Source organism: Melozone crissalis, unplaced genomic scaffold, assembly GCF_028551555.1.
Source record: "Melozone crissalis strain CALT ecotype California unplaced genomic scaffold, PUWL_Pcris_2 ptg000077l_1, whole genome shotgun sequence".
Taxonomy (NCBI): Eukaryota; Metazoa; Chordata; class Aves; order Passeriformes; family Passerellidae; genus Melozone; species Melozone crissalis.
Window position 1 is genome coordinate 1,927,657 of NW_026535854.1, and position 15,708 is coordinate 1,943,364.

General features: G+C 48.0%; 1 protein-coding gene across 1 annotated transcript; it reads right to left on the reverse strand.

The window, feature by feature from the left end:
* Positions 1-554: 554 nt before the first annotated feature.
* Positions 555-6,092, reverse strand: LOC128946178 (olfactory receptor 14J1-like; the record flags this gene model as incomplete). The annotated part of the gene is made up of 2 exons (XM_054290077.1): positions 555-620; positions 5,631-6,092. Coding segments are annotated over 2 exons (528 nt in total), but the record flags the coding sequence as incomplete, so codon positions are not given.
* Between the last annotated feature and the right edge of the window lie 9,616 nt (positions 6,093-15,708).

The window sequence follows — 15,708 nt, forward strand, 5'->3', positions numbered from 1 at the left end:
TTCTCCCTGCAATCTCCGACAAATGGTGGAGAATGCGGGCAACCACGGGGAGGTGAGGACTTTTCCAGGTTCCGAGGAGCAGCTGCGGAACGGCAGTAAGCACGAATAAACCAAGCGGGTTTCGCATAAACAAAGCGGACGAAGCCCGCCGAGACGTTCCGTGCCCCAAGCGACCTTATAGAAGAGTCTTGGCTGGTACATGTGGCCTGACGCCGGAGGTGCTGCAGAGCGCGCTCATTTACATAGGTATGGAAAGGCAAGCTGCATAGAACTTTTTATTACTTTCTTGCAAAAAAAGGCAAATTAAGGGAATATATTGGCAAAAGGAATTAAAAGGACTTTAGACTTACGGCTATGATAAAGGGATTTTCCGTAAGGCTTACGACTTAACGGGATGCCGTGAATTCGGTGATTTATTGTCAGAGGCTGCTTTAGAGAGTGATAAAACTGTCATGAAGCTAAGCAAGCCATGGCGAGTGATGTACGGTGCGCTGTGTTACTATCTCTCTGAGTGCAAAACAGCGGCCGCAGCTCATGGCGCTTGCGGTGCTGTGCTACTCCGAACTCAGCACGGGCGCACCGCCACGGCGAGCAGTCACGGCGAGCGACTGCCTGAATTGCTGCGGAGGCAGCGGCGGGGAGAGCGGAGCCGCCGCGCGGAAGGAGCCGCCGCCGCGGGAGCCGCGCCGGGAGCGACCGAAGCGCGCCGCGGGGGGAGCGACCGAAGAAGCCGGCGCCGCGGGAGCCGAGCGCCGCGGGGGGAGCGAAGGAGCCGCGCCACCGCGGGGGGAGCCACGCGTGCAGCGGTGCCTGCAGCAGTCAGCCGGCAAACAGTGAGTAAACAAAGAGCCCAGCGCGAGGGGGGAGTTTTCGCCCGCTCCGACATACGCGCCGCGGGACCAGAGCGCTTTTTCAAACGGGAGCGTTTCTCCCTCCCCCCACAGTCGGCAAAAGCTACAGTTTAAGACCTAACAGCCGTAATAAAGGTGAACTTTTGCCAACAAAACGGAAAGATCTCTGCTGAAATTGAGAGACCAGTGATGGTAAACAAGCGAAGTTAAAGAGACTTTTATTCTTCCCGGCACAGACTGTGAAGGACAGATCAGCGTAGTGAATGCGGGAGTCAAATTTCAGTCGATTTGGCTCAGCATTGGTTCTGCTGTCTTGGAATCTGTATTAGCAGAGACTTTAAACATCAGAAGCCTGGATAGCTCAGTCGGTGGAATATCAGACTCTAAAGCTGTGTTTTGAAAAAGTTAAAGATGTTAAGATGTGTTAAAGTGATTGTAGAAGTAAGATGTAATGACTGTGTTTTTTGTATTCTTTAAGCTTTGTTTAGATGTGATAGATGTAAAAGCAAGCACTGAATTCAAAAGAATTTTTTCACAGGTAGACCTTGAGTAAGCTTATGTTTGGGTGTATTTAAGTGTAAAAATGCTATAGCAAAAACATGAGAAAGGTTGTTTTAGCTTAATATTTTAGAATCAGGCCTGTAAGTAAGTTATAGTAAATGCTATATATTATTTCTATAGTAAGTTTTATCTGTTATTAAGTAGTTTGAGTTGAATTGTCTGTTGAGTGCCATTGGATGTTGAATACTGTTAAAGTTTAGTCCTGTTAAGTTTATCTCCTGTTAAGTTTAGGTGGTTAAGTAAGTTAAGTTAGATTCTGTTAAGTTTGAGTGTTATTAAGTTTGGGTAAAGCTGGATTCTGTTTAGATTATATTGGGTTGAGGTATGTAGAATTTAAAGTCAGCTAAATTTTGTTATAGATAAGTTTTATTAGATTTAAGTGATTTTACATGTTTTGCAAATAAGTTTGCTATAATTAGTCTTGTTAGACTTCCCAGAGGATGAATGAGTAACTGAAATTAACTTTATTTTAATAATTCCATTTAGTATGTTTATTTTAGGTATAATTTCCTCAAAGCAGTTAATCCTGTAAATTACTTTCATAGATTCTAAAATTCTTGGAGCATTAATTTATTGCTGCTTTCTAAGTCTGTATCTTCCAGAACACTTTTTTAAAAGTTATGAGTCTTCAAGTGACATCCTGTCTCCAATTGTAAAGGCTATTAATTCTCTGAATATGAATCAAATATTATTTCCTACTGGGAGCTGAAAGCTGGAAGCCATACTCATTTGTTAGGAAGATTTGTTAAAGTTTTGCTCCAAGTGTTTCTATTAGATAAAAATAGGTCTTACAATGGTATTTATTGTCTGTGTCACAGAACACACCAGTAAAAAGATAAAAATGGAAAAAACCCTAAGCATCTTTTGTTTGCTGGGGTCCTATTTATTTGCAAAAAAGATACTACAGAAAGTCCTACTCCTTACTGGGAAATAGCTTTAGTTTCTCAGATCATACTTTTACAGAAGTGTGCAAGTTAATTATCTAGTGACCTCTGTTTATCAGTTTTAAAAATACGAGAATGACAAATGTTTGCCCTTACTCTAATGAATATACGTAGGCATTTTCCAAACCTGATGACTTGTCTGCCTTTTGGGAAGTCCTAATGGAAGTCTTATTATTACATACTTTCTGAAATACTACTTTTTTTTCCACAAGATTATTGTATGCCCTAGAATTACATCTGTGCATTCTTTACTTTGTAAAGAAATCCTTAGACTTAACAATTCAAGATAAGTTGCACCTTATTAATATGGTCTAACTCTAGTCCTGCTTTCAGTTCAGAATTATTGATGAAAGAGAAAACAAACAAAGTAATTCTTGGGGCATAAAGTTTAAGCAGAGTCAGTAGAGTATGAGCCTTCATTTTTCAGCAGGATTTAAATTGAAAGTCCTGTTCTATCCTTCATTTAAAAGCTTGATTGGGTTTTTTTTTGGAGTTGCACATTTCCAACTCTGTCAGTTTCTGTCTTGTATTTGCAAGGTAGTCTGCAAGCAGTGAAGCAAGTGTCTGTTGTGGTGAGCATAGTTGTTCAGCCATTGTAATGAAGACTGACAAAATTGTCAGAAGGGCAAAAGAGTGCTTTCTTATTGGCCAATGTGAAAACCAAGATATGTGCCCTCTACTCTGTGCTGATGTCTCTGTCCTACTTGCTAGTCTGCTGTATGACATCTTTCTGTCAGTTCTGTAAATTTTAAGTTAAATATTTTAAGTGCTTTAAATGCATACTACTTGTTCACCACTCCAAATGAACAAAGGACTGAGAATCGCCCAGCTGATGCCATTTGAGCCAAATGACAAAAGGATTACAGACTGAAAACTGACTTTGAACCTTTCTGAGAGACCCATGAAAAAGGGTGGATGTGAAATTCTCAAGGACAGAAAGGATCATTTTCAGACTTTTTCACCTCCTCTCCAGGTTCGCATGAATGAGAATAGCTAACAGCTTTCTTTTCTTAGTCCAATTACCACCTGTCGTGCAATGCCTGATAAGGCCATAACACGCCGTTGCCGGACGACCTGGGAATATAATTGGGAGTGGGCACTACGGAATGAGACAGAGCTAAACACTGCCTCAGCTTTAGACCTTTATGAATCTCATGAGCAGTAAATCTTAGCTTATTATCGGTGAGAGGTACAGTGTATTTTGAAAGGGGTTAAAGCTCAAAGTGCATCATATATAGCCTCGATAGGGTGTAGAAAACTGGTGCCTTTAACACAACATTCTGTTGTAGGTCCTATAAGAGGAGATCCCAATCAAGCATTAGATAACTGCATTAGAAGGTTACAAAGGTGTGGTTTTCAGGTGTCAGGAACAATAAGGTTAAAAATGAAGGTCAATATAAAAACAGAAAAATAAAGTTCACTTTTGTTATATTGCTTAGTATAGTAGTAGCTGAAGAATTAAAGGTAGCACATTTTAGTCAACCTAGAGATAATGTATGGATAACCCTTGCTAGACAGATTAATCAGTAATTGCTTTGTCTCAGCCTTGGAGGAGTTACAGCTTTGATTACTCTAATTTTCAAAGGACGAGTCAGCATAAACAGACATGGGCTACTCTGGATTCATCTCTAAGCCTGGAAATAGTGTCCAAACAGCTTTATAACCAGTGTAAAGGCTCTAGTATCATGACACCTAAGAAATTACCCACAGGAATATTTCTAATCTGTGGAGATAGAGCCTGGAATGGAATACCAGCCCAACCACAGGGTGGACCTTGCTATTTAGGCAAGTTATCATTATTCCACCCTAACATATCTGTGCTGATGCAACTAAGTCATAAAACTAGCAGGGAAAGGCACAGCTTACATAACTTAGACTGTGGTCAAACAGGAGATCCGTTGTTCTGGAGTAAATTTAAACAAGTGATGGTTTCAGCTCTCCTACCATGGGGTGCTGCAAGCAAAGCAATGACTTTAGCAAAACAAATAGGGTGTTGGGCTAAGGGTGAAATTGAATAAGACATCACAGATATTAGATATGTTAACTGCAGATGTACAAAGTGTTAATCACGCTGTTTTACAAAATAGAGCTGCTATAGACTTTTTACTGCTAGCACAAGGCCATGGGTGTGAAGAGTTTGAAGGGATGTGTTGCATGAACTTATCTGATCATTCTGTATCTATTCATGCTAAGTTAAAAGAGCTACGACTAGGGCTTAACAGCCTTAAGGAAGAAAAAGGATTGGGAATTGATGAACGGTTTAAGAGCTTAGGATTGGGTCCATGGTTAAGAAACCTTGTAATATATGCTATAGGGATATTAGGTGTACTTTTATTGCTTTTAAGTATCTTACCTTGCTTCTACAGTTGTATCCAAAAGATGGTTAGTAGGATGATAGAGAAAACCTGGCAAGCTAACCTCTTTTCTCTCAAAGAAAAAAAACAGGGGAAATGTTGGAGAGTTTTTCAAGAATGGCTTGAAGAAAAGGGCCATGAGACATACAATTGAGAGAAAAGTAAAGGGAAAAAGTAAAGCAGTCCTAACTCAGTTCTCAGACTTCTGATTTCTATAAACAATTAGACTCTCTTTATAAACAATAAAGTTCTCAGGCTGTCTTCCCATAACAAGAAGAACACCATCTCTGGGAAAAGCTGGCACCCTGAGAACTGATGAAGAAGTTTTGGGAACTCTGGTTCTGTTTTTAATAAACAATTGTAGGTATTCTAAAACAAGAGGAGTGGTTAGAAATTTCTCTATTAGCCTATCATGAAATTGGATTACAGAATATGCATCAAGTTCGTTAACTTTGTTATTTAAGGTGATTGATTGATCAATAAAGTTGAGTTGGATGCATTATAGGATGGTCGTTCTCCCCTCATCTCCAACAAATGGTTGACCCCTGGACGTGATAGCGAACGCTTTCGGGGATTGCGAACACCACGGGGAGCTCAAAGCATTAGAGGATGGTCGTTCTCCCCGCAATCTCCGTCACCCCTCATTGCCACAATGTGTGGCCACAGGGATGGTGGAGAGGAACAAAATGACCAATGCAACAAACAATGACATTTCTTTTTGGACAATAAGAAAAAAGTAAAACAAAGGTAAAGAAACTCTTAAATGAAGTCAACAAGAAGTAGCAAAGATGACTTTGATTGCAAGTTATTTGCAGATATTGCCCAGCAGTTTAATGTTTTTGAAAGCATGCAGTCACCAGTCTCCACACCGCAGCCTTGAACTCTTGGTTCCTCAGGCTGTAGATGAGGGGGTTCAGGGCTGGAGGCACCACTGAGTACAGAACTGACAGGGCCACATCCAGGGATGGGGAGGACATGGAGGGGGGCTTCAGGTAGGCAAATGTGCAAGTGCTGATGAACAGGGAGACCACAGCCAGGTGAGGGAGGCAGGTGGAAAAGGCTTTGTGCCGTCCCTGCTCAGAGGGGATCCTCAGCACGACCCTGAAGATCTGCACATAGGAGAAAACAATGAAGACAAAACAGTCAAGTGCTAAACAGGCACTGACAGCAATGAGTCCAACTTCCCTGAGGAGGGATTTGGAGCAGGAGAGCTTGAGGATCTCTAGGATTTCACAGAAGAACTGGCCCAGGGCATTGCCATGGCACAGGGGCAGGGAAAATGTATTGGCTGTGTGCAGCAGAGCATTGAGAAAGGCACTGGCCCAGGCAGCTGCTGCCATGTGGGCACAAGCTCTGCTGCCCAGGAGGGTCCCGTAGTGGAGGGGCTTGCAGATGGACATGTAGCGGTCTTTGCACATGACGGTCAGGAGATAAAACTCTGTTGAAATGAAGAACAGAAAGAAAAAGAGCTGAGCAGCACATCCTGAGTAGGAGATGTTCCTGGTGTCCCAGAGGGAATTGTGCATGGCTTTGGGGACAGTGGTGCGGATCATGCCCAGGTCAGTGAGGGCCAGGTTGAGCAGGAAGAAGAACATGGGTGTGTGCAGGTGGTGGCCGCAGGCTATGGCGCTGATGATGAGGCCGTTGGCCAGGAGGGCAGCCAGGGAGATGCCCAGCAAGAGGCAGAAGTGCAGGAGTTGCAGCTGTCCCGTGTCTGCCAATGCCAGCAGGATGAAGTGGCTGATGGAGCTGCTGTTGGACATTTGCTGTGGCTACACATGGGCACCTGTTCATGGAGAAAGGGACAGTGACGAGTCAGAGGTGATATCTGTAACCAAAATCAAAGGCATTTCCCATACACCCTCCACTGTAACATACACAGACACTGTTTTGTGTTTAAGAGTTTTGAGGTTTTCTTTTTGAGCTCCGCCCCTGTCTATCCTGCTCTTCAATATCAGATATACTCAGCATTTCTGCTGCCCTCTGGTAGAACAAAGTGAGTTCCCTGCAGCCAGATGGTGAGTGCAGACTGGGAGCAGATGATCTGTCACTTCATTCTGTTTTGAGTTTCTCTGGGCTTTCAATTTCTTAAATGGAGAATGTTCACACTCCCAAGTTTCTCTTACCAACCCTCAAGTACTGCTGAGAGCAGATGGATCCACCACAGCCCAGCTTCAGTTTTGTAGCCAAGGACTCACGTTGCTCATTCCACCAACCCATCAGCACTTTCAGCGTCACAACACCTCTGCCTTTCCCCATCAATCCTATAACTCAAAGTTGTTCTAGGATAGGTTTGCACCCTCGATTGAGGCTCCCAGCTCGGGCTGAAATCTCAGAGAAACTCCCAAGTGTCCTTATGCTGGCATTGGATGAAGGGAGATGCAGCTCCTTCCCTGGCTGCACTGACAGCATTGCCCAGAGCCGGGCACTGGGGACAGCGACACCCTGAGCCAGCTGTTCCCCCTCCAGAGCCCCCAGGGCCGGGCAGCTGCTCCCAGCCCTGTGCTCTGCAGAGGGAACTGGGCCCGGGGCTGCAGAGCTGCCCCACGGCTCTGCTGCAGCTCTGCCTGCACAGGAGGGGCTGCACCCCTTGGAGCCCCGGCCCTGAGGGCAGAGGCTGGGCTGGGGCACAGGAAGGAGGGAGCTTGTTCAGAGGGAGGGGCTGCACTGGAGGGGATCCTGTGGGCATCTCTAAACTCTCCCTGCCACAGCATTGCTGTGTTTTGTTTTCTCTCCTTCCCTGATCTTCTCTCTGCTTCCTGGAGATTTTCCTCCTGCAGGTGTTTCCCAGTGCCTGATCTCTCTGTGCCAGCACTCACAGACCCCAAATCTCTGTGCCCTCTGCTTGGCCCTACAGAACCCTGCCTGTTTGCAGGGCACTGGCTGGGGCAGGTTCTGTTTGGAGGTGGGAGAAAGGACAGCTCAGACTGAGCCTGATGGCTCCAGCAAAGGGGATGCTGGTGCTGTGCTTGGGCAGAGTGGCTGAAAGCATATTAGGGATCTCCTGTGAATCTACAGAACATAAAAATAACAGTTCCAATGTCTTGGGAACTTTTAAAATTTCATAATTAATAATTCATAATCAATCTTTAATATTAATCCCCCGCTCCCTGCCATTCTCCGATATTAGGAAACTGAATACAAAGTCTTTGGAAATGTCCTAATTTTTAATGAAATCCTTGTATTGGAAATATTTTATGACTGACAAGCATTCCTCAGAATGTCAAAGCTTCATGAGCATTTCACCTCCCCTGCATCAGAAATATTCAGTCTTTTACTCACAGAGTCTGGAGGCATTGGGATGTTCCAGCTTTAGGAGATCACTCCAGGAGCTGCAGCTGCATTGTCCTGCAGCCAGAGGTTCCTGTGCCAAGGGCTGGCAGTGATTCTGCCCCAGGCACTTCTCAGCATCTTCCTAGCCCTGACTGATTGAAGCTCTCTGTGCCTCTGTGCTGTGCCCGGGGTGGCTGCAGGCAGTGCCCCTGCCCTGCTGGGCTGGGAGAGGAGCTGCTCCTCAGGAGAAATGGAAATGTCTTTTTGAAGCTCTTCTTGGTTTGCAAGGAGCTGCCTCTGGGCCAGGAGCCCAGCCCAGCTCAGCAGCACAGACACAGCACAAGGACTTTAATGACCCTCTCGGGGCTTTGGTGTTGTTTACATCAGACTCAGTCCCTGAGAGAGTGTCTTCAAAAAACTTCTCAAGCACTCAAAGTTAAATTTAAACTCTGAACTTTCTTGAAGTTTTTATGGGTTCTACTGAGGAACTCAACTCAGAAAGTGTCTCCAGGTTCCAGTTAGAGCAGAACATTGGAGGCAGTGATGACAGCTGGGGACAAACAAGGGAAAGCTGTCTCTGGTGCTGAGCAAAGCTGGATGTGTTTGAGGAATGCAAATGGCCAAGGGCTGAGACCCAGCCCCGGGCCAGGCAGATCCTGTCCCTCCCTCCTTGCTCAGGGCTCTTCCCAGGATGGGCACTGGCATGTGGGGATGTGCAATGGCAAGGGCAGGAGCATGGGGCGGCCCCTGCCAGGCTGCTGAGCAGGGACGAGGAGGCAATGAGGCCCCAGCCCTGCAAGGGTCACTTGTCTCCTGCTCCTGCCTCAGGCCCAGGCCCAGCAGCCATGGCCAAAGTGCTGCCCAAGGCGGCTCTGGCAGGGCTGTCTTGCAGCTGCTGCCCATCCCTGTGCCCTGTGCAGCCCAGGCTGTCCCATGGTGTCCCTGCCCTGCGCCTCTGTCCCTGCAGGCTGTCGTCATCCCCCGGCTGCCCCACCTGGCTGGGCCCTTCCTTTGCTGACAGCTCTGCCTCCTGCCTGCCTCTGCCTGCCCACACAGAGCCTGGGGCTGCTACAGGCTCCTTCTGGGGGATGTGCTGCACCACAGCCATACCCTGGGAGGGAAATTCCTTTCTCTTTGGGTCCTGTCTGGCCCTCCCTATCTGTCCTTTGCATTAATTCTTGCTTTCTCTGTCTGTTCTCTACCTTGTCAAAAGGATCCACCACCTCTGAAACCACCGTTCAGTCCCTCCCAGGGCTCTCCTCTGCTGTCCTCCTTCTCCAGCCCACTGAGCACAGAGCTCCACTGTCCCTGTACAGTGCTCATGTGCTTGAGGCCTCCAAACCCCATCTTGGGAGATCTCTCAGCCCTCTCCAAGGTATTGGCAAATGAAAACATTCTGCTCATAGTCTAAGAAAATCACCTCAGGACAAGACCAGTCAGACCTGTGTGTCCTGGCTGCTTTTGCCTTGGAGCAATCCTTGGATAGATAGAATTTTTTAGGCCAAATTTCAGTTTTGCCCATGGGCACTTTGATGTGAACAACGATTCTCTTCCATTGGAAGGAAAACAGAGGGCCAGTGTTTCAGGGGCAGATGAGCAGAGGCCACCAAGGACCAAGGAGAGCCAGACGTTTCTGGAATTGCAGCTTGTGCCTGAGAGAAATCCTTGGATACACAAAATTTGGGAGGTGGAATACAAGTTTTGGCCACTGGTCCCTTGATGAAAAGGCCATTTCTTTTTCATCTGAAGGAGAGCAGAGAGCCCCAGGGTTTGATGGTAGATGAGAAGCAGCCCCTGGGAGGCCAAGCCAGCCAAACTTGTCTCTCCTGGTGGCATTTGATTGGGAGCTATCTTTGGATACATGAAATTTAGGGTCCAAATCTCAAATTTGGCCATGGCCCCTGGACGAGGAGACTGTTCTATTTCCATGGGAAGGAAGGCAGAGAGCCCCAGTGTTGCCCCAGTGTTTCAGGGGCAGATGACAGGTGGCCATCAGAGCCCACAGTGCCAGCGAGAGCTGGCAGGTTTTGTCTGGGAGAAACCTTTCATGTAGTGAATATTTTAGGAGGAGTAGCAATTTTGGCCGTGGATGAATAAGAAGATTCTTTTCCATAGGAAGGAAAGCACAGAACCCCAGTGCTTCAGGGGCTGATGAACTGCAGGCACCAGAGACCAAGGCCAGCCAGACCTGCCTGTAATGGAAGCTTTTGTGTAGGAGCAATAATTGGATATAGGACTTTTGGTGGTGGAATCCCAATTTCAGCCATGGGCACCTGGAGAAGAAGGATGGTTCTTTTCCCTTAGGATGGAGAGGGCAGAGCCCCAGTGTTTCAGGGCAGAATTCAGGCAACCACCAGAAGCCAAGGCCAGCCAGACCTGCCTGTACTGGGAGATCTTGTCTGGGAGAAAAAACCCTTGAATGAAGGAATTTTGGAGGACAAGTACCAGCTTTGGCCATGGGTGCCTGTGCAGGAGGGACAGCTCTTTTCCATAGGAAGGAAAGCACAGAGCCTCAGTGTTTGAGGGCAGGTGAGACCCAGCTCTCAGGAAGACTAGGTCAGCCAGACTTGTTGGTAATGGCAGCTTTTGTCTGGGAACAATACCTGGATATTGGGAAATTTAGAGGGGAAATCCCCTTTTGGTCATGGATGCTTGAATGAGAAGAGCAGTTCTTTTCCAATTGAAGGAAAGCCCAGAGCCCCAGGGTTTCAAGGGTACATGAGAAGAGACCCCCGACATGCCAAGGGCAGTTGGACCAGTCAGGCCAAGCCAACCAGACCAGTTCCCTGTCCCCTTGTTTCCATGGGGCCCTGCAGTGTCACAGTGAGGTGTCATATTGGATCCTTGGTTCCATGAGGCCCAGACGCGTCACACTGGCCACTTGTTTCCATGGGGCTCCAGAGTGTCACAATGGTCCCTTGCTTCCATGAGGCCTAGCAGTGTCACAGAGGTCTCCTCGGTGCCACAGTGTCACAATGGACCCTTGGTTCCATGGGCACTCAAAATGTCAGAATAGTCTCCTTGATTCCATGAGGCCCTGCAGAGCCTCTTGATTCGACAAGGCCTCCAAGTGTCATCATGGCCCCCAGGATTCCATGAGGCCCCACAATGTCCCAATGGACTTTGGTTCCATGGGGTCCTGCAATGTTCCATGGATCCTTAGTTCCATGGGGCCCTGGAGTGTCACAATGGCCTCCTTGGTTCCATGGTGCCACACAGTGTGCCAACTGCTCCTTGGCCTGCCAAGAACCCACAGTGTCACAATGGTTCTTTGCTTGCATGAGGCCTGTGGTGTCAGAATGGTCTCCATGATCCCGTAAGGCCATGCCACAACAGACCATTGGCTTTATGCAGCCCCACAGTGTCACCGTGGTCCCCTTGGCTCCACAAGGCTCTGAAGTGCCACAATGGCCCTTTGGTTCCACAAGGCCTCCAAGTGTAAAAATGGCCTCCATGGTTCCATGAGGCCCTGCTGTGTCACAATGGCTCATGGTTCCATGAGGCCACACAGTTTAATAAGTGACTCTTGGTTCCATCAGGCCTTGCTGTGTCACAATGGATCTCTGGTTCCATGAGCTCTAACACTGCCAGCAGCAGTCTCCTTGGTTCTGCAGTGTCACCATGGACCCTTTGTTCCACGAGGCTCTGCAGTAGAACATGGTCACCTTGGTTCCGTGAGGTTCTGCAGTGTCACCATGTGACATGGACCCATGGTTCCACCAGGCCTTGCTGTGTCACAATGGCCCCTTGGTTCCAAGAGATTCCTCAGGGTCACAATGGTCTCCTTGGATCCGCAGTATCACAATGGACCATTGGTTCAATGTGGCCCCAATGTGCCAAAATGGATTTTGGTTCCATGGCGTTCTGCTGTGTCACAATGGACTCTTTGTTCCATGGGGTTCCACAGTGTCACAGCTGACTCCTTGGGTCTGTGAGGAACCACGGTCAGCAAATCTCCGAAATATCAGAACAAGACTCCATAACACTAATTTGCTATTTCAGAGGGTGTCATTTATTCAGGCCTGAGGTCGGGTGAGGGATAACTCCCAACCCTACATGGACATGTAATTCTACCAGTGTGTTGCTTATACACAGTCACTAAATGTGAATTACAATTTACCCATTTCCATAAAACCCACCCCAAGTTCCCGGATTCACTCCTTGATTTCTCTATCCCTGCACCCTTGAATCAGATGTCTTCTTCTTCTCTTCTACTCATCCTTGCTGGAAAAGCAGCCCCTGCATGCCTTGTTCCTGTGCTGAAAGTTCACAGGCAGGGTAAAAATGGAATGAACCCTTTTGGTATCAGCCCCAGGCCCTGTGTGGGCAGGCAGAGGCAGGCAGGAGGCAGAGCTGTCAGCAAAGGAAGGGCCCAGCCAGGTGGGGCAGCCGGGGGATGCCGGCAGCCTGCAGGGACAGAGGTGCAGGGCAGGGACACCATGGGACAGCCTGGGCTGCACAGGGCACAGGGATGGGCAGCAGCTGCAAGACAGCCCTGCCAGAGCCGCCTTGGGCAGCACTTTGGCCATGGCTGCTGGGCCTGGGCCTGAGGCAGGAGCAGGAGACAAGTGACCCTTGCAGGGCTGGGGCCTCATTGCCTCCTTGTCCCTGCTCAGCAGCCTGGCAGGGGCCGCCCCATGCTCCTGCCCTTGCCATTGCACATCCCCACATGCCAGTGCCCATCCTGGGAAGAGCCCTGAGCAAGGAGGGAGGGACAGGATCTGCCTGGCCCGGGGCTGGGGCTCAGGCCTTGGCCCTTTGCATTCCTCAAACACATCCAGCTTTGCTCAGCACCACAGACAGCTTTCCCTTGTTTGTCCCCAGCTGTCATCACTGCCTCCAATGTTCTGCTCTAACTGGAACCTGGAGACACTTTCTGAGCCATGTCCCTCAGTGGGACCCATAAAAACTTCAAGAAACTATGGAGTCTAAATTTAACTTTGAGTGCTTGAGAAGTTTTTTGAAGACACTCTCAAGGACTCAGTCTGATGTAAACAACACCAAAGCCCTGAGAGGGTCATTAAAATTTTCCAAGTCCTGTTATGGAGAAAGATTTCAAACACCTTGAAAAAAAATACACATTCCTGTTTCAAAGTAAGTATTTTATTTTATTTCTCTTTAGAGCAGAGTTGATTGCAGCATTCTGTGGTTGATGTTGACCCAGGGTCTCTCCTCAGCAGCTCTGGCCTGCTCACAGAAGCTGTGCCTGCTGCTCTGACCCGGTGTGGACAACCTTGCTCCCCATTGCCCAGCCCAATCCTGTCTGTCCTCACTCCCCTGGGACCTGCTGTGCTTGCAGAGCTGGCTGCCCTCAGCCTAAGAGGGGTTTTCCCTTTTGGGGGTTTTTTGAAGCAATCTGAACCTCCTGAGTTGCCCCACTGCAAACAGACACACTGCTCAGGTGTGTGCCAGCCCCAGGGGCCACCAAAGGCACTGCAGAGCTGCCCTGGGCCAGCTGTAAGGGTGGATCATCAGCCCAAACTGCACTGGGCCACTGCAAGGGGCTGTAGCCATGGGCACTGCACTGACCCCACTGCTGGGTTTGGCTGCCACGGCCACCCTGAAAAATTAAACTGTCCTTGGAAACACTGGGGAGGACTGGTGTTATGAATGAGAAGCTTGACTAGGCCAATATTCAAGCAGCAATCAATTTATTATTTAATATGATAAAGTATGAGCAATACAGTGCTGGGTACAGTGGGGAAAGTTTTCCCTCCAACTGCACACCGATAATTGATGGTTACAGGTATTTATAGGGGTACTCATCAGCTTTTTTTTTCAGCAGTTTCTATTTCCAATCTTTTACTCATCGGCAATTTTTATTGCAAATTATTCCATCACAATTCTATACACTATTGTGATTTTACTTTCTCAGGATGTACCTCAAAGGAGTATCCCCAGATGGTGACGGTCCAGTTTCTGAAAGAAGAAAGACGAATCCCATCTGATGGGGTCCGGCTCCCCAGATGTGTGTCCATCTTTTAATTGCAAAGACTATAAATCTCATAACAGTGATGTCTAGCTTCCCTTTGGTCAAAACCATAAACCCTTGAGGTGATGTTCATCTTCCTTTCTCAAGCTGTTTTTCTCTGCTTCAATAAGGCGTGAGATAAGCATATTTCCTTTACATATATTCCAAAGCTATAGTTTCAAGGATACAAGTAATAGTCTAAAATTATACTTCAAAAGGTTCTTATTGCAGAGCTTTTTATGGATTAAACGCAAGCAAAAAGCAACATCTTTAACACCTTAATTCCAATGCTCCTAAATCAACCAGGGTTAATTGCAAACAAAAGATAGGTTCAAAGGCCTTTTTCCATGCTTTATTCTCCTCAGTTATTATTAGAATTCACAGCTCTCCCATTGCTGGGGTCCACACATTTCACATTCACAACTACACACATCACCTGTTTGTACCTGTCACGAAACACAACTTTGTATTTCAGACCAGCTGTATGGTCTCAGACACTCCCAGTATATCCCAGTTGCCCTGAACATTCTCGTAGACATTGCCAGGCACTCCCCGTTTCCTCAGCGTGGTTCACTTGCCCCCCGTTTTATCCCAGTTGCTCCCAGTTCCTCTGATTATGTCCCCAGTTGGCTCCCAGCATGGGCCTGGTAGCTCCCAGGAACCCCCAGTCAGGGTCCAATCACACCCACTCTGCTCCCAGTATGATTGTAGCCACTCCCAGTATGATCCCATCATTCCCAGTCTGATACCAGTGCCCCAGTGTGATCCCAGTTGCTCCCTGTAAATGCCAGCCTGATCCCAGTAGCCTCCAGTGTGATCCCAGTGACTCCCTGTCTCTCCCAGTATATCCCAGTCACCCCCCCTCTGCATGCTCCCAGTCACTCCCACTTTCTCCCAGTTGCTTTCAGCACAATTCCAGTTGCTCACAGCCACTCCCAGTCACCCTCAGTGCAGTCCCAGTTGCTGAAAGTGTGATCCAGTATGATCCCATTCTCCCCCAGTGTGGGCCCAGCTGCTTCCACTGTGATCCCAGTGGGATCCCAATTGACCCCAGCATGGTTCCAGTTGCTCCCTGTTCCTCCCAGTGTGATGCCAGTAGTACCCAGTTGTCCCTCATATAGTCCCAGTCACTCCCCATATGATCCCAGTCCCACCCAGCATGGTCTCACTCACTCCCAGTTGCCCCCAGTGTGGTCCCAGTTCTCCCCAGCATGGTCCCAGTTGTTCCCACTGTGGTTCCAGTCCCCCCAGTATGGTTCCAGACACTCCCAGTATATCCCAGTTGCCCCCAGCATGTCTGTAGTCATTTCCAGGCACTGCCAGTGGCCCCAGTAAGGTGTCAGTTCTCCCAGTATGATCCCCCAGTCATGCCCAGTATATCCCAGTTGCTTCCAGCATGCATCCAGTCCTTCCCAGTTCCTCCAGTTTGCTTGCAGCATCATCCTAGTTTCCCTCAGTTGCTCCCAGTAGCCCAAAGTGTGATCCCAGTCTTTCCCTTTCAGCCCCAGTATGATCCCAGTAAGCTCCAGTTTGACCCCAGTCACATGCCAGCCCTCCCAGTGTGGTCCCAGTATAATCCCAGTTGCTTCCAGTCTCTCCCAGTATGGTCCCAGCTGCTTCCAGCATGGTTCCAGTTGCTTCCTACATCAACCCAGTCAGTCCCAGTATGATGCCATTTGCTCCCAGCGTGCTCCCGGTCTGCCCAGTATGGGGGATGATGTGCAGGGTGTGTTCCCAGTCACCCTCAGATATTC